The 15,737-nt window shown below is 35.9% G+C and overlaps 1 protein-coding gene across 4 annotated transcripts in view; it reads left to right on the top strand.

Moving 5' to 3' along the window:
* LOC138710502 (allantoicase-like) overlaps positions 1–15,737 on the top strand; it is a 65,852-nt gene that overhangs the window by 18,329 nt on the left and 31,786 nt on the right. For all 4 annotated transcript variants that reach the window (XM_069841445.1, XM_069841444.1, XM_069841443.1 and 1 more), the window contains exons 2-3: positions 1,290–1,352; positions 15,439–15,553. In XM_069841445.1, coding sequence (XP_069697546.1) covers positions 1,290–1,352; positions 15,439–15,553 — 178 coding nt within the window. The remainder of the gene's footprint in view (positions 1–1,289; positions 1,353–15,438; positions 15,554–15,737) is intronic.

Below are 15,737 nucleotides of genomic sequence, written 5' to 3'. Positions count from 1 at the left end.
GACTTTCTTGTGATAAATTCTAACGTACCTTGTTTACGTGTTTCGACCTTTTATGGGTCATCCTCAGAACTGGTCGTTGTTGGTCTTGGTGCCTCTTGTTTTGTTTCCTGTGAGGGTGTGTTCGTGTGGTGTAATGTAGAGTGTGTTTGTGTGTGTGTGTGTGTGTGTGTGTGTGTGTGTGTGTGTGTTCTGAAATTGAGTTGTGTGTTGAGAATTTCTTTGGGATGTGTTTTCGTGTGTCTGTATATTTCATATTGTTCTAGTGTGTTTAGTTTCTGGCTTTTTGGTTGGATGTGTAGCATTTCCATGTCTGTGTTGATGTATCTGTGGATGTGATTAGCATTTGTGATGTGTTCTGCATATGTGGATATGTTTTGTAATTTTGTTATGGCTGTGATGTAACATGTAAACAAGGTACGTTAGAATTTAACACAAGAAAGTCTTATCATACATATTCCAAAGTAATTGACTCGAAAACTGAAATCCATGATATTCTAAAATCAGTTGTAACGTTTCTGTAGAGCATATTAAAAAACTAAGTGAAATTATTTTGTGGTAAATTGTCCTTGCCAAATTTTGTCCCTCCTTTTGCTTTTTAAAACCTAAAGTCAATTTCAGATTTCAAACATAATGGTAGTTCAGTACACAAAAAATTGCAAGTTTCAATTAAAAAGCAGTAGGCCTACCGGTATTCTCTTATCTGAAGACTTTCGTGATAAGACCATGATGCACTTTATTGTTTTATGTTTTGCACCGTGTCATAGATTTATATATGTAAACATTGTCCAAACTTTAGAAGTTACATATCTGCTTCATCACCATAGACGGCAAGAAAATAACTTACCTGTTGTATCCGTCGCCAAGAGCTGATTATGGAGAGTATCTCTTGGTAACGAATCCAGCAAATCATTCCTTTACCTGATGTTGGAGCCGACAGGCACCTTCTAAACATCACATGTTTCTACTTCATCGCATGTTGCAAAACTCAAAAGTTTAGCACCACTTTCCTATCAATGATTACAGAATAATATGAACTTGTCTGTACACGAATAAAATTGTAACAGTGGTTGTATTTCTAATGTTTATAAACTCGTTCACGTATTTCAATGCAACGAATTTACAAGATCTCTGTAACCTTGGATATCGTTTCATTTGTAAAAGAAAAAAAATACTAAAGCTATGTACAAAATAAATGTTTTACGACTGATTTATGAACACAGTTGAATTATCCATATTTCCATAAATATAATAACGATTTATACTTTCACTATTCATTTAATTGATTTCAGAACGGCGGTAGGGTGCTCTTTGCAACTGACGACTGGTTCGCCGTTGCAGATAACCTGCTGAAGGTGAGTTCCCTCCACCATATAATCATCCAATCCAATTTGTTGTTTGTGTGAGAATAAAATTTATTGATTAATTCTCACGCCTTCTTAGTTCAATTGTATTTGTTGTACAAGTATATATGGCAAATCAGAACGCTATATATAATTAAGAGTAGCTTTGATTATTCAACTCGAATCATAATCGTGCACTGATATGTGTCCTGTCAATGTGACGTCCTATATCTGGTTATCGTAATTTGGAAAGCTAAAATACGGACACATTAGTAACTCATGTAGTAATAGCTCGTGTTTACCATGTGGAGTATTATTATTATTATTATTATTATTATTATTATTATTATTATTATTATTATTATTATTATTATTACAGAACAAACCTTCCTGCTAAATACGGACTTTGGTTAATCCTATAACTGTATTTTAAAATGACACCGACTTTTTTATATTTATTTTGGTTTCAACAAGTTTTACTTACTTATAGCTTTTAGAGAACCCGGAGGTTCACTGCCGCCCTCACATAAGCTCGTCATCGGTCCCTATCCTGAACAAGATTAATCCAGTCTCCTACCATCATATCCCACCTCCATCAAATCCATTTTAATATTATCCTCCCACCTACGGCCTCGCAACTAACACTAACACTAATATGCATTTCTGGATTCACCTATACGTGCTACATGCCCTACCCATTTCAAGTGTTTGGATTTAATTTTCCATTATGTCAGGTGAAGAATAAAATGCATGCAGTTCTGCGTTGTGTATCTTTCTCCATTCTTCTGTAACTTCATCCCTCTTAGCCCCAAATAGTTTCCTAAGCACCTTATTCTCAAACACTCAAACTCTGTTTCTCTCTCAAAGTGACAGTTCAAGTTTCACAACCATACAGAACAACCGGTAATATAACTGTTTTATAAATTCTAACTTTCACCTTTTTTGAGCAGACTGGATGACAAAAGCTTTTCACCGAATAATAATAGGCATGTCTCATATTTATTCAGCGTTTAATTTCCTTCCGAGTGTCATTTATATTTATTACTGTTGCTCAAAGGTTTATTTGAATTTTTCAACAAGTTTAATATTGGTAATAAACGGAACCACAGAACAGGGTTGCCAGATTGTGGTGAGTACTAGTCGCCGATTTGCGACTTGCATATAGCCTAAAGTCGCCTTAATTTTAATGCGAGGGGTTCTTGTATGTTGAAAGAAATGCCCATTATTTAGGAATAAGTTATATCGGCTTTAATTTTTCGGATTTGTAATTTGACGCAATGCAATTGGTGATAATTCTATAAAACCATCTTGTCAATAATAAATAACACCCACATACGTGAAGGCTTTAAACTCATTTTTAAATTCAGGAAAATTCTTCCAGGCAGTTGCGACAATATTTCTCATATTTGCCGTGTCTTTCAACCATTCCATTAACATTATTAGTTAGCACTAGCAAAATAATAATGAACTACCGCAATAAAAATATATAAAACAAACGAACGATAATGGCGTATTTGCTGCGTAATGAAATTATGACGTCACAATGGAAAATATAGTCACAGAATACAAAAGTGAAGAGAATTAGAAGCATGTTGCAAAGATACTGTCAACAGTGAACAACAATGACTCCCGCTTTTAAGTGTTCCAAAAAACTAATAAATAATACTTGTAAACATGTAATAGAAAATAAAATGTAGCCTAATTTTGCCATTACGACTTTCAACATAGCATAAAGGGCGACTCGGCGACTTCACAATTTTATTACTCGCTGATTGCCCCTCTTATGTAGCTTAAATTGCGATAAATCGCCCAATCTGACAACCCTGCCTGAGAACACAACGAAACTATACTAGCGGCTCGTTGCTGAGAGAGCGCTCAAGCAGACAACAATCGTTTTGGGTCATTCCATCGATCCGGACATGACGCTGGGACTACATTTTTGGGATTAAACCCGTTAATTACTTCTATGTCTGTGATAAGTTTCTACAGAACAACACCTTCTCCTATGACCTACAGGCTCAATATAATGTAGTTCATGTATCGGAAATATTCGTCTCCAGTGTACCCAACTCCAGAAACACGAAGTCCGCTACCTGCCAAAATTCCGCTACAGTGTTGGATACTGAATAAATACGGAGCAATCAGATAATATATTATGTTAAAGGATCACAAAAGTAGGTTCTATTGTGTTTCCTGACATAATTTATATTGTCTGAAAATCATAGCTGTGAATTAGAATCATTTTATTTCATATTTATTGACAAAATCTTTAATGAAGACATTTTGTGAGCTGAAATACAATTAGGGCCTATATAATTATTTTTCTATAACATAGTCAGGGACAAAAAAAACCTGGACACTTGTTTTATAAAAAGAAAAATTACATGTATGTTAGTCAGAGTTTTAGTAGGCCATGCAATGTAATCCATCATTTCATTACCATTGATTCGTGTAAGTTAGCCATTATAATAAGATACACCATTTATTTGTAGAAAGTCTCAGTTACTACAGAATTTGTTTCTGTGCTTTTTTCTTTATTGTCGCTATTTATTTAATTTTCACATGTTGTCAGTGTTTTGAGTGTAAGTTGGTAGTCACACTTTATCGTTTTAAAGAATGCGACCCGAAGATATTGCTGTACCCATTGCTCTAAATGATGATGGACGCAGTGTACGTTACATCGCAGATGTCATGAATATGCCTAGAAGTACCATTCAGGATCCCCTAAAACATTTTAGAGACACAAGAATACACCAGTAAATCAGGTCCGGGTCGTCCGCGATGCACAACTCAAAATGAAGACAGGCACATGGTGTTATCAGTTCTTAGAGAGCGCAACCTGCTAGCTACGATGGTAGCCCAACGGTTTGTTGGCATGCATGGACGTCCAATATCGGCCAAAACAGTTAGAAGAAGTTTGAAAGCAAGTGGACTTATATCAGCTAAACCTGCAACTGGTCCCATATTACTCAGGATGCATAGCGGCGAAAGATTGCGTTTTGCACAGGTTCATAGAGCCTGGAGAAATGAACAGTGGAGCTGTGTTCTGTTTACAAACGATATCAATCAATCTTCGTTCAGCTGAAGGACGCGTAAGAATTTGGAGAAGGAGAGGGAAACGATTTTCGCAATGCTGTATTTCCAAGACGTCGCCATTTGGAGATAGTGAAGTGATGGTTTGAGCCGGAGTGTGTATGAATGCTTGTACGGAGTTGATTTTCATAGATGCAAATCTAACAGCTCATAGGTACATAAATTAATGTTTCGGTCCATCATATGGTGCCATTTGGTCCATATATAGGCGATGGTTTTCTTCTAATGCAAGACATTGCATGCCCTTACGTCGCATAGTGTACTTATTTTCTTAACCTTCGTAAGGTGTTCGGGTCTTTTTTGACCCAATGAAAAATTTCTTAGGCAGTAATTCTTTAAATATCTTCTTTGCACACATTTCCTCCTAGGACATTATCTGTCTTTTATCAAATTATATTCTGACAAAAAAAAAAGAATATTATATTTCTCAATTTGTCATGCAGAATAATATCTGTAATATTGACAATTAATATTTGGAGTCAGGCCACAAAGGGAAACATTGAAGGAGAGGGGTTCGATCCTGTGCTGTAGATTGAATTCGGCGTAGCTCAGTGGACAGAGCGCTTGGTACGTAGAACCAAGGACCCGGGTTCGATCCCCGACGCCGGAGCGAATTTTTCTCCTCAAATATTAATAAAATCGTCAATATTACAGATATTATTCTGTATGACAAATTGATAAAATATATAATATTCTCATAGCTGCAGTGCATATGTTTGTACAGATTACTGTGCACTTACGTGCGGAATCCCGGTCAAACAAGTCACTCAGCTGAATGCGCTCCTAATATAATGGCAGTTGACATTGGACATATACGTCAACATATATGCCTAACTTGGAGTCAGGCCACAAAGGGAAACATTGAAGGAGAGGGGTTCGATCCAGTGCTATAGATTGAATTCGGCGTAGCTCAGTGGTCAGAGCGCTTAGTACGTAGAACCAAGGACCCGGGTTCGATCCCCGGCGCCGGAGCGAATTTTTCTCCTCAAATATTAAAAAAAATAAATAAATAATTTTCTTAAATAATTAGTTTTGCAACAGTAAAAATAATAACATTCGAACTGTTCGGATCTTTTTAGACTCTGTGTTAATTATCATGTTTCATTTGAATTATTTAACTAAAAATGCAATTGAAATTCAAATTGACAACAATGTACTTTTAATCTCTGTTGTAATAAGCGATAGACAGTTGTAGAAGTCATGGTTGTTATGAGCACAACACGTCTTTATTTTCCGTCCTGTCAAGTTTGAAATATTTACGGTACTATGCAGTTTTTTAGTTCTCTGGTGTGTGAAAGTTTGTGTTTGTTAGTATTTTGTGAAAGACATGGCTTACTTACAAGATGACGAATTTTAAGAACTAGTGGACATTTCAGATAATGATGAGGTTGCTTCGGAAAATGAAGAGAGTCCATTTTCCTCAGGAGAAGAAACAGACAATATTTCAGAACATAGAGAAAACAGTGTCAGTGTCATGCTTTCGAAGGATAAATCAATTCAGTGGAAAACGGAACCTGTGCTTCAGTTGGGACAACATGCTGCACATAATGTGATCCACCTCCCATCAGGTCCAACAAGGTATGCTACTTCTCGCGTCACAAATGAATATTCTGCATTCAAATTGTATTTCCCTCCACTTATTGAAAATATTATATTGAACCATTCTAATGCTGAAGGAAAACATGTCTATGGAAATGAATGGAGAAATCTGGATACTGTCGATTTAGACGCTTACATAGATCTATTACTACTAGCAGGAGTCTATAAGCCACACAGTGTTTCTACTGAGAGTTTATGGAATGAATATAAAGGACGTCCTTTTTCAGAGCTACGATGTCACTAAAGAAATTCATGATATCATGGGTTATTCGATTTGATGACCGTGAAACTCGAATAAGAAGACGCTAACAAGAAAAATTTACACATATTAGAGACTTGTGGGAGAAATGGGTACAGATATTGCCCAAATTATTCAATCTCAATATGTTCATCACAGTAAACGAGCAACTTATTGCATTTCGGGGAAACTGTCCATTTCGCCAGTATATGCCGATTAAACCGACAAAATACGGTATAAAATTCTGGGTATTCTGTGACAATGATACTAATTATGTATGGAATATTCAGCCATATACTGGAAGAATACCAGGTAGTCCAAAAATGTTCATCACAGTAAACGAGCAACTTATTGCATTTCGGGGAAACTGTCCATTTCGCCAGTATATGCCGATTAAACCGGCAAAATACGGTATAAAATTCTGGGTATTCTGTGACAATGATACTAATTATGTATGGAATATTCAGCCATATACTGGAAGAATACCAGGTAGTGTCTCTGAAAAGAATCAAGATCTAAGAGTTGTGCTGTATTTATCTTGTGACCTGAAAGAATATAACCACTTGTGACATCTTTTTCACCACCTATGAATTGGGACAAATGCTGTTGAAGAGAATCATCACTATGGAAAAATGCGGAAAACAGGCCTTCCATTCTATAAAAATTACTGGAAACAAAGGGACTCCCAAATTACACGCCAACGTTTGCTTTTACAAAGGACACGACGCTTGCATTATACATTCCTAAAGAAAATAAATGTGTTGTTCTACAGAGTACTCTGCACAATGATGAGACAGTCAGTGAAGGCACAAAAAGAAAATCTCAAATTATTTTGGACTATAACAATACTAAAGAAGCTATGGACACATTGGCCAAATGGTAGTCAACTATACAGTAAAACGAAAGACAAAGAGGTGGCCTATTGTTTTATTCTCGAATATAATTGACATTTCTGCATACAACTCATTTATGCGTTATTCAAGGCAATATATCCCGAATGGAAACCAAATACCCCACAGAAAAGGAGACGCTTCCTTGCAACACTCGGTAAGTTGCTCATTGAAGAAAAAATAAAGAGAGTTCTTATCTTCCTAGAGGTAAGGCTGCAAGAGACGCTGCAGAAAGAATGCAAGCACCAAATGCATCCGTTCCTTCGTCGTCGAATGAATATTGCACGGGAAGCAAGAAGAGGGGAAGATGTCATCTTTGCGCAAAAACAGACAGCACAAGTTCAGTGAAGTGTGTTAAATGTAATAAATTCACGTGTAAGGATCATTTTACATACACGTGTAAAGCTGCATGTAATAAATTGTAAACAATGCATTGTGTGATCATCATAATTTAAATTTTAACATTCTGTATTCCCTATGAGAGAAAACTAAGGATAATAATTGTTAATTTCAACAATACAAATAGAGCATGTAATTTCAATATAGAAATAAAAATAGAATGACTTCTTTATAAGAATAACTTATTAGGAACGCAAAACTAATCGGGTCTTTTTTGACTCGAACACCTTAAGTGTATATTCAAAACGAACCTCTCAGTAGGGTCTATCTGGACAAAATTCATTTTTCGACTTGTTGATTTCACTATATATTTTATGAATATATGTCTCTCACTGTACGAGGTATCTTGTAAAGACACTGCGCGATATATCTTCCGGATATTTATTGTTTTAGGGTAGCGTAAACATTAGGCCTACTATTTTCAGAGTGTTGAATCCACACTTCTCATTCGCAATAGAGAGCGCATCGTTGAAAGCCACATTAAGTGCCAGTGAATTGTATTATTTTTTCTCTTTCACGTGGAATTTGTAAATCCAGGTATGTGCTTCAATATAATGTGTAATTCAGTTAAATTACTAAATTAGAATCCCCAATACGGCTTTCATTTTGTATGAAGGATATTTACATTTTTTTTTTTCAGAAATCCTGACTTTAAATTGAGTTATAAAATACGAACTGCAGTATGCTGTCAAAACAAATACATATTTATATTCCAACATCATCACCTGTGTGAAATATTATTTGCTTGGTTGCGTATATCTGCGAACCTAACTCATTAATTATTTTCAGTAGCGTGGCGGGCTATACGAAGTAGGCATCTTTTTTAATATTGATACCGGAGTAGTGTTGGATCACGGAATAATGAAATTTTAAATAATATTATAGCTCTATTAGGACTAATATATTCCCAGTAATATTGAAAATAAAATTGAGACAGCTATTGGAGATGTTTCATCGAACATTCTGTCTTTCTGGTTAAAGTGGCGTCCTTTTCCTGAAAGAAGCTCCACAATGTCCAGGTTCATGTCATCATAAATATTCAAAACCAATGTTAAGGACACCAGTTCATTGTTTCTTTAATTGCAACAGTTATTGTAGTAGAAATTGTAAACATGTTTCTTAGAATTTCATACAGGTTCTAGGTAGAGTTTAGATGTCCTAGCCCTACAAGAATGGGACTCCATGGGGCAATTCTTTAAAAAACATCATCACATGATTCTTCTTTTCTTGAAACAAAGTAATTCTGGATTGTATGGGCTGCATAGTTTCTCTTCCTTCTACATCTTATTTACTGGATTCGTCTTCTCCTTCTTCTTCAACATAAACAATTTATGTTTGTTTCTTTTTCCATGACAAAGCTGTCCATTCACCTATGCTTAAAGTGTTCAGAAACATTTATTTACAGTCTCCCTGGGTGGCGAAGACGGTATAGCGCTGGGTTTATGTGCCCGAGGTTGCGGGCTCAATCCCGGCCCAGGTCGATGACATTTAAGCATGCTTAAATGCGACAGGCTCATATCACTAGATTTAGTGGCATGTAAAAGAACTCCTGCGGAACAAAATTCCGGCACACAGGCGACGTTGATATAACCTCGGCAGTTGTGAGCGTCGTTAAACAGAACAATTTAATTTTAACATTTGTTTACACACACGTAATCTTTTGTCTTCTAGCATTAAATAATAAAAATGAGAATGCTCTCGTCTTCTTGTTTCCTTCCTCTAAGTCTTTTTGTATTTTTTTTTATTTTAGTAGGTTATTTCACGACGCTTTATCAACATCTTAGCCCTTAGGTTATTTAGCGTCTGAATGAGATAAAGGTGATAATGCCGGTGAAATAAGTCCGGGGTCCAGCACGGAAAGTTACCCACCATTTGTTCATATTGGGTTGAGGGAAAATCCCGGAAAAAACCTCAACCAGGTAACTTGCCCCGACCGAGAATCGAACCCGGGCCATCTGGTTTTGCGGCCAGACGCACTAACCGTTACTCCACAGGTGTGGACGTCTTTTTGTATTACTAGATGGCATAAACATTCACACGTATTTACATACACTTTCTCTTCGCCAGGGTTAATTTCCCAGAACTTTGAAAATATTCGTTCTCGGGCTTCCTCAAAGAATTTATCACACTCCAACAGTGAACGCGCACTAGCTTCTCTGAATGCTTGTAGTGACATCTGTCTTTAAATTTTTTCTCGGATTTAAGGACATCGTATGAGGGGCAGTCAAATGAAAACGGCTCAGATGCCAAAAAGTATAATAGAACATTTAGTACTTCAAAAGTAATCTCCAAAAGTGTTTACATAAATTTATCCCACTGCGAGACAAGATGATCAATATTGAAAAACAGCACGACAATAAAATAAAATATAAATATAATACAAGCTTTTTGTATTATATTTATTTATATTATTGTCGTGTTATTTTTCTCTTTTATTGAATACAATGAAGTATTCCTTATGACTGAAACTGTATCCAGCACAGAACGTTATTGAAGCAGCGTTCGTTACAACAATAGATTTAAGTACCAGCTGCATATTGTAGCAACACCTGGAGCTAGACATAACAGCATTTAAATTAAATAACTTCAGATGAACAAAACGAAATAAAACGGGAAGCAGCGCACACCCTAGCTGGGATCTTTTGTGACTCCCAGTCCAAATATTCAAAATTCAATTACAAATACAGTAAATATGTAAAAAGAAAACATATACATATACAAACTAATTTAGAGAGTGTAATAGAAGCATTATCTAGAATACTGAATGAATAGAACTTCATTCTGCCAATTTACAGGCGTATGTAAAAAGGTTGCGAGAATTAATAGGTAATTCCAGTAGAATGTCTTCTCGTAACACCATTTCCACAATAATTCTCTCAGCACACGACATCCTAAATTAAAACCAAATGTAGGTCTATATTGTATGTATGTCGATTTCCGAAATAAACACTTTGATTTGTGTGTGTGTTTGTGTGTTTTGAAAGACATAAGAATACAGCAGTTATTAAATTGCATTCTTTAAAGACGTGCCAGAATAAAATGATAACTAAAAACTAATACTGTATTCACCTTTCTTGTAAAATGCCAGCCTGCACGGAAACAGCGAGTGTCAACTATGAATGAAACTTTGAGCGAAAGGAAAATAATTAGACAATTTTCTCTGAACTGTGCAACAGCTAGGCCAATCAAATTAAGAAATATGTGAAATTCATTGGAGCAGAATGCGATTGGTTTCGAATAACCAATCATATTCATTTATTTGTAACCCGCCATCGAAACAACAATATCATAGCTGCCTAGCGGATTTGCGAGTTTTTCACACACATGAAATCTATGTAGGAGTTACGAGTTTTCCGTTTTTCATCATAAATGACTTACAAATCAATCTACAGTAATTAAATTCACGTAGTCGATTAGTTGCTGTGTTTCAATATAGATTACATAAAAATCTGTTTTAAAAAGTGGAGTTACGAGGTTTTCTCATGATGGTAACGACAATTACAACAAAAACAAAGGCAGTGGTAATGACTTTTATAGATGAAGGAATTAATATAATTTTTTTTCTTTCGGGAAGACTGAGGATGATGTCATTCGATGGATGTTCCCTGCTCAAACTTATGGATCAGGATTTCATCACCTATCACGATTTTGATAAAAAAAGGCTACTACTGCAGCTTCAAAACGTGCCAAAGAATCACAACAAATTAATCTCTGTTTTCTCAGACTTGTGTTCGACTGTGAGACGTCTTGAAATCCATCTCGCACACATCTTTGAATAGGCCTACCGGAGAGAATAGATAATTGCTTCCACACGTTCTTTGCTGACTGAAAGCTTGGGCGCCAGTTTTCTGCTTGTAATGCGTAGGTCTTCACGAATGACAGCATCAGCACTGAAGCTTTCAATATTTTTACCCAGTGACCAACGGCGCTCCTGTCAATTGCAAACCTCCAGTAGACTTAACAGGAACGATTGCGAGTATTCAACACTGATTCTTCTACCGCAACAAGGAATTCCAATACAGCACGTAGTTTGTAACAGTTATCGCTGATAGACTCCATTTGGCAATGTAGCAACAATTTCACTCTATCTCGGAACATGCTGAAACTTTGTGAAATACGCAGCGCTGTTACATTGCAGACTAAACTTGTAGAGATAGTTCAGTGTTATTATATTAACTGACAACTTCCTTGTATCTTGTCAATTATTTTCGTTAAGGAGCTAGGTACAGCTTACAGCAGTAAATTTTTTGGAAATATTCAACATTTGTTTCCTCCATTACTATATCTTGTACAATAATGAAAATTTATATGTGTAAAACACTGTCCTTCTGCTGTATGAAAAAAATATTTTTATGCTCGACCATGCCGAAATGTACTAATTATACATCTGGTAGCAGTCCTTTAATGCATGTCATTAAAGTACACCTACTCATTAAAGTACAGGTCTTCAGCCAATGACAACTCAGCTTACATGTGTTCAGCCAATGACAAGTCAGCTTTGTACCGTTATAAAACCGCAAGTATCGATTATTCTCGGATATGCAATCGAAAGAGAATTAGCGAAAAGTCACGGAGGCTGGAAATCCAATACTGTCGCAGAAGGTTATGTTCTGTTACTATAATAATTAGCGTTAATTGTAAATCATATTCAAATAAATTCAATTTGTCATCTCGTTTTTCAATGTCGAATTCAATAATCAAGGTTATAATATTATAATATCATCAAGTTTAACGGGACTACGTCAAGGTCAATGACATTATTGTTCCTCGGAAAAAATCAATACTTTCGCGTCTGCGCACATCTCACAATTCACGATCTAGAACAAGGTCACTTCCGATCTTGTCAGTTACAAATAAAATGTATACATCTGAATACCGGTAATTTCAAGTTATAAATATGGTCGAGCATAAAAAGTCGTATGAAACTCGCCTATAATGGTAATTAAGAAGCTCGTATGAAAATTATGAAACTCGCTTGCGCTCGTTTCATAAATATCCATACTCGATTCTTAATTACTATCATTATAGGCTCGTTGCATAATGTACTATTATGATTTTAAAAAAATATTTACATTTTTTTTTTTCAAAATTCAAAATGGTGGCAGTTTACTGTGCAGTGATGAAGCGTTTCCCTCATAACTCATAAACTTGTTAAATTTTTCATGTTCTCGCTCTTTTATTTTATTGCTGAAACTTATGTTTACAATATCATGCTCTTTAAACTACATTCCTTACTAAACAATGTTTTTTTGTGTTAGAAGAAAATACTGATATTTGACCATTTTATAAATGAATTTATTTTTTATCAGACAATCTATCAAAGGTAGAGAAGTGATCTTGCATCATATTGCAGATATGACATGCATAATTACACACAAAAAATTTCATCACAGAATATTTGATAGTTTTTTTAGTTATGTGGAAAACGCTTCATCACTGTACAGTGAGGAGAAAAATTATAATTAATTTTTTTTTTAATCGTAAAAATAATTTTTTCATATAGCAGAAGGACAGTGTTTTGCATATACAAATTTTCATTATTGTACAAGGCACAGTAATGGAGGGAAAATGTTGAATATTTTCACAATTTTACTGCTGTAAGCTGTACCTAACCCCTTAAATGGGCCTCCTGGAGGAAAATTTGCAGTGATTCGCTATGTAATAACCACAGTTTCTTGAAACTGAGTTCTATAAATCTTGCAGTTGCTTAATATTCAGCGCAGTACATCAGGTTGGTAGATGATTCACAATCAGGGTAGTGGATTCTAGATAAGTCAGAGATAATATACATACAGGTACGAACGCGCCAAGTCCAGAGTGGGGAATAGACGACTCAGTTTGAGGCACGGCACACCATCACCAAAGAGATACATGTTTTCCGAACTTGGTGACTGGAGAGAAATACATGAGCCGGCTTATGCTGCAATGCTTAGAAACAATCCTGTCCCACTCAAAAATTTCATACGCCTATTATACAGAGTGATTTATATAGAACTGACACATTTCTTCCTTTCTTTATTTCAAAACGAATGTTGCTAGCCACAATTTGTTATATCTCAAAATGTAGAGTATCTTTGGGAGATTACTAACCTCTATAGCAAATATTGAAAATTCGTTATTTATTCGGCTGGAAATTCACTTAATTACCAGTTTTTAACGTTAAATTAAGCAGGAGTTTTGATTTCCTGTCACGAGATACGCAGATGCTTATTCTTTATTCTGTATATTTATTGTCATTAAAATTATTATTCTTTTAGAGATCCAATTGTTTTCAATTTGTTTACCACTCCCAGTATTGTGTTTCTTCGGAGGGGGGGGGGGGTTACGAACACCAAATTCCCTCTGGTATGCTCTTTGAGTAGCTGTAATTGAATTCGTAATCCATTATTGCTTCACAAGAAAGAGCCGTTGATTTAATGTGTACTGCATTTTCAGTGACTAAAACAAAATGACGAAAACAGCTGCCAATAATAAGGAATAAAGAATAAACATCTGCGCATCTCGTGACAGGGAATCAAAACTCCTGCTTAATTTGACGTTAAAAACTGGTCATTAAGTGAATTTCCAGCCGAATAAATAAGGAATTTTCAACATTTGCTATAGAGGTTAGTAATCTCCCAAAGATACTCTACATTTGAGGTATAACAAATTGTGGCTAGCGTCATTCATTTTGGAATAAATAAAGAAAGAAATGTGTCAGTTCTATATAAATCACTCGTTAATTTACTAGCAGTAGAAGTGCGAGTGCTAGAATCTCAAGATTAGAATGTATAATAAATTAAGGAATTAAAAAGAAAATTAGTGCTAACGAAAGTATCATACGTAGAATTGAAAATAGGATGCTAGAATACCTAGCTAATTAAAGTTGTGGAACAAAGAACGTCCAAACAGTTGTATGAATGAACGAAAGAAGAAAGGAAGAACAAGGAAGAGAAAATATTACACCATGTCCACAAAGTCCGCGAAACATTACAAACGCCCACGAAATGAAAGGTGTACTCACCGAATTATGTGTTCACATCTTAAAAATTTTCAATGTGTCCAAATTTGGTAACATGCTACACATATCTTACAGTCATTTCACTCCATACCCGACTCAACATAGGCCTACCAGGGATGATTCTGGCGATGGCAGTTGTGGTGCGGCGTCGCAGACCCGATATGTAAACTTTTTCTTTTACATACGTTCACATGAAGAAGCCACATGGGGTCAAGTCTGGTGACATGGGTGGCCAGCGTGTGAGTGCGTGATGATTTGCGCTGTAAGATGAAGTTTCTGCTGTCAGTAGCTAGTTTGACATGAGCCGCAAGTGTAACATGTCCAAAAATGATATTCCAGTAACTGTTCTTCAACGAAGAGGCAGTACATCTTCCTGTGGAACATGACGAAGAACACGAAACGCTTTTTGCACGCTCACCACGGACTCACTACAAGCTAATTGAAGGATTTAAAATACTTTCTCAGGTTGTATCTACCCTATCTTGAACTTGTGTGTACGTGGAGCCGCAGGTAGCCGTCAGCGAGATTTCGACAAATGGCATTAGAAATCAAAATTCGGTAAATTCTGCTTTCATTTTATAAGCATTCAAGCGCATGTCTATGTAATATAGTAGTATATATTTATTTATTTAACCTAGTAGAGATAAGGCCATCAGGCCTCTACCAACTACAACTCGCTATGAAAACACACCTGTTTGTAATATTTCACGGACCTTGTGAACACGGTGTATTACGATTCTGGGCAGGATAGTGTTTCAAGTTAAAACTGTAGAATACGGATTGTTAGCGTGATGACCCGTTTATAAATAAAATATCTCCTAATTCCTAATTTCATTTCTATTCATTTTACATGCTGAATGTCTCATGTGACTGTTGCAGGCTGAAGAACCAGAATGGCATGAGGGAGAGTTCACAGAGTGTGGGAAATGGATGGACGGCTGGGAGACCAGACGCAAGAGAATTCCTGGCCATGACTGGGCTATTATTAGACTAGGTATTTGAAAAAAAAAAAATGTATGTTTTAGTATTCATTCATTCATTCATTCATTCATTCATTCATACATAGTTTCCTGTTCAAGGGAAATCTTTCACTGCAAATCCAGCATTCTCCAGTCTTTCCTATTTTTTGCCTTCCTCTTTGTCTCCGCATATGATTCATATACTTTAATGTCTTTTAT

Source organism: Periplaneta americana, chromosome 12 (assembly GCF_040183065.1).
Source record: "Periplaneta americana isolate PAMFEO1 chromosome 12, P.americana_PAMFEO1_priV1, whole genome shotgun sequence".
Taxonomy (NCBI): domain Eukaryota; kingdom Metazoa; phylum Arthropoda; class Insecta; order Blattodea; family Blattidae; genus Periplaneta; species Periplaneta americana.
Note: the sequence above shows the minus strand (reverse complement) of the source record. Positions and strands in the feature narration are given on the sequence as shown.